Consider the following 12,290-nt stretch of genomic DNA (forward strand, 5'->3'; position numbering starts at 1 on the left):
TTTAGTTGTTTTGGTTGTTTGATTATTTTATTATAACACGATACCTTAGCCTGTTTGATTGACAGGTGAGATGATCAGGGGGCCAGAGTTTCTCCAAAATTCCTGATCACATGGACAGAGGAATGGATACAGAGGCTCAGTAAAGGTGCAGCCAGTAGCAGAGTAGATATGAACCCTGGTTTCCACATCACAGAAGGAGACCAGACCCTCGTCATAGCCAAAACACCCCCACCTTCTGGAGCTCAGCTCTCAGAGGGAGATGGACAGCAGGGATATTAGTAAATACAAACCCATCCTTGTTGAAGTAAAGAAACCAGTAACCTGTCTCAGGGGTCCATGTGGTTGCACCTTTTCTGTTGATGGGCTCTCTGGCCACTCCTAAACACCATGCAGTCTTGTCTTTAACATGGACCTCAAAGTAAAATCTCCCTGGGGAGAAGCTTTGCCTCGTGAGAATATATATATGCCATTTAAATCTCTTAGGGTTGTCTGTGAGTTTCTTCCTTACACCTCCATGATGTACTTGTTTCCCATCCTCAGACAGGATGAGCTGTATCAGGATCCAGCGTCACATCTACTTCATACTGCTGGACCCTCTTCAGTTCAGCATCATGCAGCTTCTTCATCTCCATGTTCATTGTCTCCTCCAGCTGATCCAGGGATCTCCTCAAGGTCCCTACGTATGACGCAGGACGGACCTCCACCGTCGTCCAGTCCCTGGTGGGTGGAGGATCCTTCAGGGATCTGAAGGCCTGGAGGAAGTGGAGGTGGTCTTTAGTGTGTGAGAGCAGGGGCGTAGCACCAAATTCTGGGCCCTATGTACACAAATTCCTCCTGCTCTTGCTTTGGGTTGTCTGTTTGTTTTAGCCACGATAACGGAGGTAGTTAAGAATGGGGTTTCATCTTGTGTGTTTAGACGAAAATGAGTTAGTCAGAACCTGACTTCCTTCATTTTGTCTTCCCTCCCTGTCTTTCTTCACCTTTCTGACTTCAATTTATTTAACTGTGGCTGTGACATATTTCCGCATCTCCATCCAGATAAAAAAGTCTCACGTAAGCAAGGTGCGATTCGCTGTGAAATCAGCTGTGCGGACTGAAACATTTTACGCTTTTTGAAAGGGGTGATCAGAGTAGTTACAGCAGTCTTTACTTTTAACAATAATATACCAATTTATTAAACTATAGTCTAATAAGCATTTAGATCGATATGACATTAAGTTATGTTATTAAACTATTTGAACAACAATCAAAAAATATTTAAATTTTAAAAAAGCGAAATTTCCCAAGGGCTGCCCCCCAGTCCGTCGGCCCTGAGCCCATATGAGGTAATTAAGAACGCCATTCATTAATTAGTGGCAGGAGGGTGTAGTTTTTCCTTAATCATGCGATAAAATACAAAAGAAAACAATATTACTCCCACACTATTGAATAAATAGTCAAATTTGATGTACCACAAAATAGTAGGATTAGGCATTAGGGGACGCAAAGAACGTTCCGCCCTGTGGTGATACCCGCTCCCGCCACTGGGTGTCGCTCATAACACTGATTATTGGACTGCTGCTTGTATGCGCCAGGGCACAGGTAGTAGACTATACCAAAGAAATGTCAAACGGGTATTATTTACACACATGTAATGTATATGCAAGACAATACTTAAGCCAATCCTGGATGAGCTAGAAAGGAGTGCAGACATAGAAGAGGAGGAAGAGGAGAGAGAGAAGAGAAACTAAGATGAGGGATGGAGAGGAGAGAAGAGCTGACAAGACAAAGTCACGGTACTCACACACATGGGGAGAGCCTTTACATGTAGTCACTCTGACCTTTGGGTTAGTGTAGAACACATGTTAGGTTGCTGTATGGTGGAGATTAAAAGTCATTGACTCACCTTTTTCCCATTTTTATTGAAATCAAAAATGTGTTTACATGATAATCATTCATGATTCCGATATAGTAATGTTTAGATGATTATGAAATACACATTAATCCTCAAAACAAGCTATACGTAACTGCAACCATTAAAAATTGTAAACCTTTAAAAAAGTGGAAAAAAAGACAATGAAGAATATAATGTTATCTAATAATTTAGAATGGGTTATAAATAATTTATAATAGTCAGGGTTCACTTTCCACTCTCACTTACTACTCTCTATCTACTAGTCCTATATTGGGCCAGATGTTGGAGTACAGTGGTTCTTCACACAAAGCCCTCGGGGCGATCTTCTTTTTTCAAAGAAGAAAAACATTTGACAAAACAAATCAAAATAGTACCTATTTAATGTGAACAAACGTAATGTACCATTTCCCCTGAAAACATCTATTCCACTATGAAAGGAAAGATTCAATTTTTTGTACATTTTATTTAAATCAGAAAAATGTACAAATATAAATTGGTTGTCATTTATGGCTAATGTAAAGATTATGATAAACAACTGTAACCTCAAAACATTAAATAACTGCAACCATTTACTAAACCAAAAAGAAAAAAAACCGGAGAAAACACACGTTGAATATAGTGGAATCAAATAATTTACAATGGGTTATAATTTATAATAGTAAGGGTTCTTTTCCTAATGAATTTCTCCAGCAGTACAACATTAATGTAGTTCTCTCAGATCTCACATAGTAGAGATTCTCATTCAGGAAACAACCTTAGGTTTGGTTGTTTGATTATTTCATTATCAAACAAAGGCCTTAGTCTTTTTGATTGACAGGTGAGATGATCATGGGGGGAGAGTTTATACCTTGACCATTATTGAAACATGGAGCGAGGAATGGATAGAGAGGCTCACTAAAGGTGCAGCCAGTAGCAGAGTAGATGTGAACCCTGGCTTCCACATCATAGAAGGAGACCAGACCTTCATAATAATCAACAAACACTCCCACCTTCTGGAGCTCGGCCCTCAGAGGGAGATGGACAGCAGGGTTATCCTGAAATACCAACCCATCCTTGTTGAAGTAAAGAGTCCAGTAGCCCATCTTAGGGGTCACTATTATCTGACCTTTTCTGTTAATGGACTCGCTGGCCACTCCTAAACGCCATGCAGCATGTTCCTTAACTTGGACCTCAAAGTAAAAACTCCCTGAGGAGAAGCTCTGCTTTGTAAGAACAAATACATGGAGTGTAAATCTCTTAGGGTTGCCTAGGAGTTTCTTCGCTACACCTCCATCATGTACTTGTTTCCCATCCTCAGACAGGATGAGCGTGGTTTTAGCTGTATCAGGATCCAGAGTCACATCTACTTCATACTGCTGGACCCTCTTCAGTTCAGCATCATGCAGCTTCTTCATCACCATGTTCAGTGTCTCCTCCAGCTGATCCAGGGATCTCCTCATGGTCCCTACATATGATGGAGGGCGGACCTCCACTGTTGTCCAGTCCCTGGTGTGTGGAGGATCCTTCAGGGATCTGAAGGCCTGGAGGAAGTGGAGGGGGTCTTTAGTGTGTGAAAGTGGCTTCACCTCTGAGCTTCTATTGGTCAGTTCTTCTATTTCCTGCTCCAGCTCTTTGATGAGGTCTTCAGCTTGTTTCTCTGTGGATTTTAGTCTCTCTTTGAGCATTTGGTTGAGATCATCCTGGTACTTTTCAATGAAGCACATCAAAGCAGTGAAGATCTGCACACCATTGGCAATCTCTCTGTCTGCGTCTGCTTTGCTTCGTTCTACTTTGTCTCTGATCGCCTTAATCTTTACTAATCTCTCCTGGATCATCTGCGCAACTTCAGCCTCTATCTTCCCCAGCTGGGCCGTCTTCACTTCATATTCCTCCTTCAGAGGTACAACAGGATGGGACCTGTGGTCACCCTCTGTGCAGGACTGACACACACACACCTGTTCAGTCTTGCAGAAGAGCTCCAGAAGTCTGTTGTGTTTCTTACACATCCTGTCTTCCAGACGGTCCATAGGCTCGACCAGCTGATGTCTCTTCAGGACTGCGACTCTCTGATGTGGCTCCAGGTGGGTTTGGCAGAAAGAGACAAAACACACTAGGCAGGACTTCACAGCTTTCAGCTGGGTCCCAGCACAGACGTCACAGGGAACTTCTGCTGGTTCAACACAAGGCTGCTCTTTTAATTTTACATTTGTCCTAAACTGAGAGGCCAGCTCTGATAATAGGATATTGACACGTAGATCAGGTCTAGTGTGGAAATGCTCGTTGCAAACAGGACATTTGAACTTGACTTGTTCATCCCAGAACATAGTAATACAGGTTCTGCAGAAGTTGTGTCCACATGGTGTGGTAACTGGACAGTTGAACACATCCAGACAGATGGAACATGAAAATGTCTCTTCAGACCAGTAAGTTTTAGCGGAGGCCATTCCTAGACACAGACAACAAGGTTTATGTATTGAGCAATAACATTATTTTTCTAATCCCATGACCATAACGGAAATATAGGTTTTATCTTCTCCCAAAGTTGAGCTTTTTTACTCACCTTGTTGTGGTTTCTGTCAGTCAGACTATTTGCTCCAAAATGCGTGTTATTTTTCTCCGGAACGAGAGAACTGCTTCCACGTCGGGCGGCTTTGGACCTATTAAAGGTTTCTATGAACTTTAGGTTTCGCTTCCTCAACCGGACGTCATTTCCTCTCCTCTAACGTTTGGCTCAGCCGTAAGCCCTGGCTCCGCCCCGCGGACACGCAGTACTGACGTTTCGACTTTCTCACTCTGACTTTGGGCACATGCTCGGTGTAGGTAACGTCTATTGCGTTTATGTTCCTCGCCTCTTTTTCTGGAGTTAAAAGAGAGCCGGAGTAAAACGACTCCGAGAGACATTGTTGTGGGGATATAGCGGTGATTTGCTACTCATCGACCCGGGTATCCGGGGCTTCCTCGAATACTTTATCCATCACCGATTCGATTTTCAACAAAGAGAGCAAAGAGCAAAGAGCTGTTTATTGGCGCCACGTTGCTGTTGGAACTCGGACACGCGCACAGTGCACACACGAGCAGCAGAGCTATGAGAGCAGACAGCAGGGTTCGAGCTATGATTCCATTTCTGTGGGGGTCTCTAAAAAAAGATAAAAAATATAGATCCTCAAGCAAATATGTAAGGGATAATGTATAACGCTGGTGATCACGGCTTTGTGTCAGGGGCGTCACTAGGTTTTAAGGACAGGGGGGGCTTAGCCCCCAGGAGATGCACAGAATGTGAGCGAACGTTTAATTTCACAAACAGCTAACAAATACTGAGAAATTGCACGTTTTGGACAGATTTAACAGAGATACTTTACTGTGCAAATGTTTTAGGCCACCATTACATTTTTAACACAGTACAACAACAAACACAGGAAGTACTGTATGTTTACAGCATTAACAACAACAACAAAAAGAAAAAAATCCACATAGTTACAGTGCCGTATTTAACCAATGCTTCTTATTCATTAAGAGCCCACATGTATTAGCCAAAACTGTATGCAAAAAAAAAGAGCACTGTGTTCTCAGAAAGTACATCATTTTAAAATAACATGGCTACAATTGGCAGTTACTTGGTGGGTGGAAGCATCAAAGAATGTCGTCTGTTTTTAAGGGTGGCAAAGGCGTCTATCACTCTATTGTGATTTAGGTGCTGAAGCTCCTCTTTTTCAATTGACATGACTGCAAGACTGTGAAGTCTTTTCTGACCCATTGTTTGACGTAGCCAGGAGTGCAGCCGACGCAGTGCACTAAAGGACCTTTCACACGAGCAGCTGCTTACAGGCACTGTTAGGGCAACTTGGATGGTTGACTTCAGAGAGGGAAACATGTCTGAAACAAGGAGGTTGTGCACAGTCAACATATCTTTGGGTGAACATCCAGCCTCTGTTTTCCGGGCAAGAAAGTTTCTGGCCACCAGAACCTCCTCTGTTTGGAGGTCAATGCTGTAGGGTTTTGCAAGTTCATTCAAGTGCGATTCACTCAAGAAGTTCTCAGACTTAGGACTGCATGCCTGTATGCCTCTTAGTAGCCCTGCATCTACACTGCAAAATCTTTGCTCAAGCTCACCAACCATCCTATCCACACAAGGGAAAAGTAACTCTCTTCTCAATGTGTCTGAGTTGTTCAATTCAGTGCGTGCACCTGCAGTTGTCTCCAGCACAAAATCATCCATTTTCCTCTGTTTATGCCTTGTCCTGGCACCTTGTTCAGGGATACTCTGGGTGTGGCAAAGGGCTTTGGTTCTCTCATAAAGCTCTGTGGCAAATGCATCTGTGCGTTTGCCCTTAAGTGTGTCACACACTGCTTGTTTGCAGATGAAAGCTTCTGCCAGGTCTAAAGTCTCTTTCTGAAGGAGCTTGTGGAGTCCTTCGGTTACAGACAGAAGTGACTGAAACATCAGTAGTGAATAAACTGCTGAGAACTTATAGAGCTTTGCTCTGAGACCAACAGCTATAGGGGATCTAATAGCAGAAAGGCACTCCAAAATGGCAGACAATGTGTCAAGAACTGCACTGATTGACCGCAGCTGACATGCCCAGCGAGTGTTTGAAAGTTGCACAAGTTCAACTGTTGTCAATCCAAGCCTTGTCTGAGCCTCCATGAACTTGTGATGATTCACTAGGGAGGTGCCGAAGAAAGAGTCAACACACTCCAACAAGCTGAAAAGCTCCACAGCCTCTGGGATGGCCTTGCAAGTATGGCATAACACCAGGTTGAGTTCATGAGCATAACAATGCACATAGATAGCTTCAGGATGGAGCCTTCTAAAGTGTGCTTGTACACCTCCAGTGGTCCCACTCATGACAGCTGCGCCATCATATGTTTGTGCTACACACTTAAGCTCTGCAAGACCGTTGTTTTGAATCTGCTGCTGCAGCTCATTTGCAATGGACTGGGCATCAAATGATCTCATCTCTGACCTTGCCTGTTGATCTTTTTCTCCCTCCGCATCTCCTTCTGCCTGACCCTTCAAGATACATTTAACACAATGATTTGAATTAATAACTGATCAACAAAGAGGGTAGTGCCATGACTTTCACTCACAACACAATAATTGTTTACTCCCAAATATTTTGAAGTCACACAGAATATATTTTGGGCACATATGTGACTAAAATGGTTGTAATTTTAAGCCCTGAAAAAATATAACTTAATAAAATAAATTACAGTTATATTAAGGTACTCTTGAAAATATTTGGGCCAGGCTAATTTGGCTAATTTGGCTGTCTGACAAATAAAAACCTGGCTTACACACTCTGAGTGTGTAAGCCAGGTTTTTATTTGTCAAACAGGGAGCATTTGGCAATTACGTGGGACTTGCTGTTAGCTGGGGGGCTGCAGCTAACTTATTGTTACTATCAGCAGTGATACTTACTCTCTTGAAAAATTTCGTATGTCCATTCTTGTTCATGTTCTTCTCCTAATGCTGCTCTAGTCGGTTCTGTGTGCTCCGCTCCCGGTACACACACTGCAGGTACCCAGGTACCGAGTGCAACCTAGGTTGCAGGGAAAACGTGGACTGGATTTCAGTGATGTGGGCGTGCTCTATATGAACAAGTGGAATGGACTCGATAACGACGCACTGACTGACTCTCTACCGCTTCCATAAGGGAAACTAAGATTTATGATCACATTTAAGTTAATAATAACTGGTTATATGATTATTTATCTAAACTAAAATTCTCGCCACATTATATTGAATTTGTCGGCACTTTTTTGTAAAAAAAAAAAAAATAAAATTAAAAAAAAAAAATATTTATAAATGAACATAAAATTATTTAGGGGGGCTTAAGAATATTTTAGGGGGGCTGAAGCCCCCCTAAAATAGGCCTAATGACACCACTGCTTTGTGTGCATACAATCACCGCTGTCAAGGAAAGTGAACTTTTTGCCTCTGATTCACGTCTTTCGTATCCAGTGACGGACTGGGATAAAAAACGGCCGTGGCATTTGTACCCACCAGCTGCCTACGGTGCACGCGCGTAGATGCAACTTTTCACGCACGGAAAAAACCCGCACCTTTGATAGCCCCAGTGATGGTGAACTTAAAACTTAAATACGTTAAAACAACTAAACCAAAAACATTGACATATCAATGCACAACCGCAATGCATAAAAAAATCAATAGATCGTCAGAGCCAGCCACTCCATAATAAAAACATGTCTTACCGTCAAGCACAAAGGAGCTTGCTCTTCTCCGCAACCCTGTCATCCGTATCCAAGTTCATTTTTTTTGTCAAGGAAATCTTAAGATGCCTGCACCTAACATAATAAGCCAGAATGTGAGTTGAAATAAATACTAGAATTAGAAGTTGTCTTTAATTTGGATTAAAATAGTTTCTGAGAGTGCATTAATGGATACATTTTCTAACCTATTTTCTTTGAACTCACCCCAATATGTAGACTTAAATCATACAAACTCTAACATTTGTTTAGCTTATTTATATTTTTAAAAAGGAGGACATCCTGAGGACTCAGGAGAGGGGAGCAGGAGGTTTTAAGGCAAGTAAAGAAAAGAGAGTGGCCAGAAAACAGGCCCTGATAGATGCTCTGCTGTACTCTCTACTGTAATAAATGATGAATTAAAGAACCACTTTAAAGATGTGATAAAAAATTCGGCGCCCGCGTTCTTCGTACACTGCTAGGGGCTAAGCCACCCCAGCCTCTAAATCATAGTGACGTCCCTGCCCCATCTTGCCTAGGATTTTTCTTGTTTTCCATTTTCTCGCAAGGTATTACGGGAGCAAGTCACAACTGGAGCGTTCTCAGTTTCTTTGAGTGTGCCCATCGAAAATCTAAAATTTCAGGGGATATTAGCCCTTCCCCTTACCCCTTACCCTACCTTTAAATAGGTTTCGGGCATGGCTCCACGGTGCGTGAACGCGCAACAGCGTTGGGTAGGGCTGAGATTTTCCTATAATGAAATCTGAAAAGTGTACAAACAATGTATTGTGTTTTCAAACATTATACAAAATAATGAACAAATAAAAGTTATGAAGAGAAACTTCTTTTTAGGACACGTCGGCCAGCAAAAATATTTGATTTACTATTAGAGCATGATCATGGGAAAGAACAGGCAGCGAAGTTACCAAGGATACATTCAGTGATACAATGGGTGTTGGAGCCATTTTGATATTTATATTTGCAAATTGCAAAGTTTGCGGCGTTTAAAAAAAAAAAAACAACAACTTGCCTTTCTACTTTTGGCTTGACTCATATTTTTGCGTGTGAGTGAAAATGATTAGCCAGCTGATCAACTGCAACTATCACAGCTGATCGCGCGCCAGAGAGGCGCGGCGGGAGTCACATAACCATGACAACAACATCTTCACAGAGAAATATCCTAAAAATTAGGCTATCCAATAGGAAATGGGCTGCTGGAGCACCCGCTCTGAACGTCAAACATCGCCGGGGATGGCATAACATTGTAGTGAATTGAACCCCCTCTCCGTCTGCAGACGACGCCGAAGGGTACCTTTCCCGTCAGCCACCGACGCTATGGTGCCCTTGACAACAGTCGGTATTTGACGTTCTCGGAGTGAGACTGTGTTGCTCACACACATGTAGTCACTTGGAGCTTTGTGTAAGTGTGATATACAGGTTGAGTTGTTGGCATGGTAAAGATTAAAAGTCAATGACTGGCTCACCAGCTACAAAAATGTGCAATTATTCTGGGATTTCAATTCTTCCTTGAATCCCATCAATTGTAAAAGGGGTTTTAAGGCCACTGATAATGGACCTAATCTACTGAATACACATTGTACTGAGATTGTACCTATTCCACTGAATACATACTGAGAATCTACCTATTCTACTGAACGCATATTGTACAGAGAATGTAACTCTTCCACAGGAATTGTGCCTATTCTACTTTTGGTATTTTTTTATTTAAATTTGAAAAGTGTACAAACATTGAATTGTGTTATTATAAATTATTCAAGAGATTGAACAAATACAACTATTTGGTTTAAAAAACGATTGATAATTTGATCAAAATGAACATTTTACATTTTCAGCTAACCTACTTTTACACCATTAAGTAAAAAAAACGAACATGAAAATCCTTCAGAAAAGAAGATATTGAACGTTATAGTGTAACCAGTTATAATGGGATATATATTTTATAGTACACAGCTTAATTATTTTTCCTCTTGTTAAATGAAAGTGAATAGTACGATATGAATGCAATTCTCTTTTATCTCCCATGGTAGAGATTCTAATTCAGGAAACAACTTTAGCTGTTTTGGTTGTTTAATTATTTTATTATCAAACAAAGGCCTTAATCCGTTTGATCGATAGGTGAGATGATCAGGGGGCCAGAGTTTCTATCAAATTCATGATCACATGGACAGAGGAATGGATACAGAGGCTCAGTAAAGGTGCAGCCAGTAGCAGAGTAAATATGAACCCTGGCTTCCACATCATAGAAGGAGACCAGACCCTCATCATAATCAACAAACACCCCCACCTTCTGGAGCTCAGCTCTCGGACGGACATCAGGGTCATCACCGAAGAACAACGTATCCTTTTTGAAGTAAAGGGTCCAGTAACCCGTCTTAAAGTTGAATTTGATCCGACCTTTTCTGTCGACGGACTCTCTGGCTACTCCTAAACACCATTCAGTCTTGTCTTTAACTTGGACTTCAAAGTAAAATCTCCCTGATGAGAAGCTCTGCTTTGTAAGAACAAATATATGGTATGTAAATCTCTCAGGGTTGTCTGGGAGTTTCTTCCCTACACCTACATATTGTACTTGTTTCCCATCCTCAGACAGGATGAGCTGTGGATGAGCTGTATCAGGATCCAGAGTCACATCTACTTCATACTGCTGGACCCTCTTCAGTTCAGCATCACGCAGCTTCTTCATCTCCATGTTCAGTGTCTCCTCCAGCTGATCCAGGGATCTCCTCAAGGTCCCTACGTATGACGGAGGACAGACCTCCACTGTCGACCAGTCCCTGGTGGGTGGAGGATCCTTCAGGGATCTGAATGCCTGGAGGAAGTGGAGGTGGTCTATAGTGTGTGAGAGTGGCTTCACCTCTGAGCTTCTATTGGTCAGATCTTCTATTTCCTGCTCCAGCTCTTTGATGAGGTCTTCAGCTTGTTTCTCTGTGGATTTCAGTCTCTCTTTAACCATTTGGTTGAGATCATCCCGGCACTTTTCAATTTGGCGCATCAGAGCAGTGAGGATCTGCACACCATCGGCTATCTCTCTATCAGCATCTTTCTTGCTCATTTCTACTGTGTCTCTGATCTCCTTAATCTTTATTTTTCTCTCCTGGATCATCTGCTGAACTTCAGACACAATCTTCCCCAACTCTGCCCTCTTCACTTCATATTCCTCCTTCAGAGGTACAACAGGATGGGACCTGTGGTCACCCTCTGTGCAGAACTGACACACACACACCTGTTCAGTCTTGCAAAAGAGCTCCAGCAGTTGATTGTGTTTATTACACATCCTATCTTCCAGACGGTCTATTGGCTCGACTAGCTGATGTCTCTTCAGGCCTGCGACTCTATGATGTGGCTCCAGGTGGGTTTGGCAGTAAGAGGAAAAGCACTCTAGGCAGGACTTCACAGCCTTCAGCTGGGTCCCAGTACAGACGTCACAGAGAACTTCTGCTGGTTCAACACAAGGCTGCTCTTTTACTCGTACGGATGTTCCAAACCGATCAATCATCTCTGAAAAGAGGATATTGACTCGTAAATAAGGTCTTGTGTTGAAAAGCTCGTTGCAAACGGGACATTTGTACTTGACTTGTTCATCCCAGAACATAGTAATACAGGTTCTGCAGAAGTTGTGTCCACAGGGTGTCGTAACTGGGCTGCTGAACACATCCAGACAGATGGAACATGAAAAGTTCTCTTCGGACCAGGAAGTCTTAGCAGAGGCCATCCTAGACACAGACGACAAGGTTTATGTAACGAGCAAAACCATTATTACGGTATTCTTTTTTAATTCCATAACGGCAAAAGTGGATTTAACTTTAAAGTTGCTGTTTACTCACCTTACTATGGCTTCTCTCTTGCAGACTATTTCAATTCCAAAATACGTTTACTTTTCGCCTGAAAGAGAGAGCTGCTTCCAAGTCGGTGGCTTTGGTTTCTATAAACCTTAGGATTCGTTTCCTCAACATGACGTCCTCTCCTCTCTTCCCCTAACCCCTGGCTCCTCCCCCACGGCACATGGCTGCACACTGCATTCAAGCATTATGCTGGCCTCTTCAAATGCATTGATGTTTGTTCTCTTATTTTTGGAGGTAAAAGAGAGCCGGTGTTATGGAAGTATTAAATCTGTGCCATCGGATTTTGCAAATAATTAAGTCATTGAATTCTAAGCACTGAATATTGATGCATTGAAATAACGTAGCCT

The 12,290-nt window shown here is 42.3% G+C and overlaps 1 protein-coding gene across 1 annotated transcript; it reads right to left on the minus strand.

Moving 5' to 3' along the window:
• Positions 1-2,047: 2,047 nt before the first annotated feature.
• On the minus strand, positions 2,048-12,061 carry LOC307074241 (uncharacterized protein). Its single transcript, XM_079734260.1, has 3 exons — positions 11,926-12,061; positions 10,202-11,814; positions 2,048-4,319 (listed from the first exon to the last, which is right to left on the minus strand). The coding sequence occupies exons 2-3, from the start codon at positions 11,811-11,813 to the stop codon at positions 2,692-2,694; spliced, it is 3,240 nt and encodes a 1,079-aa protein (XP_079590386.1). The 5' UTR covers position 11,814; positions 11,926-12,061; the 3' UTR covers positions 2,048-2,691.
• Positions 12,062-12,290: the final 229 nt, after the last annotated feature.

This window comes from Pollachius pollachius (assembly GCF_949987615.1).
Source record: "Pollachius pollachius genome assembly, chromosome: 4".
Taxonomy (NCBI): domain Eukaryota; kingdom Metazoa; phylum Chordata; class Actinopteri; order Gadiformes; family Gadidae; genus Pollachius; species Pollachius pollachius.

Excerpts from the sequence above, each read along its gene's own strand:
- LOC307074241 (XM_079734260.1), bottom strand. The coding sequence starts at position 11,813 with ATGGCCTCTGCTAAGACTTCCTGGTCCGAAGAGAACTTTTCATGTTCC. Across the intron at positions 4,320-10,201 it reads CTCACCTATCGATCAAACGG|GAATGGCCTCCGCTAAAACT; the intron begins ATTAAGGCCTTT and ends GTCTGTGTCTAG.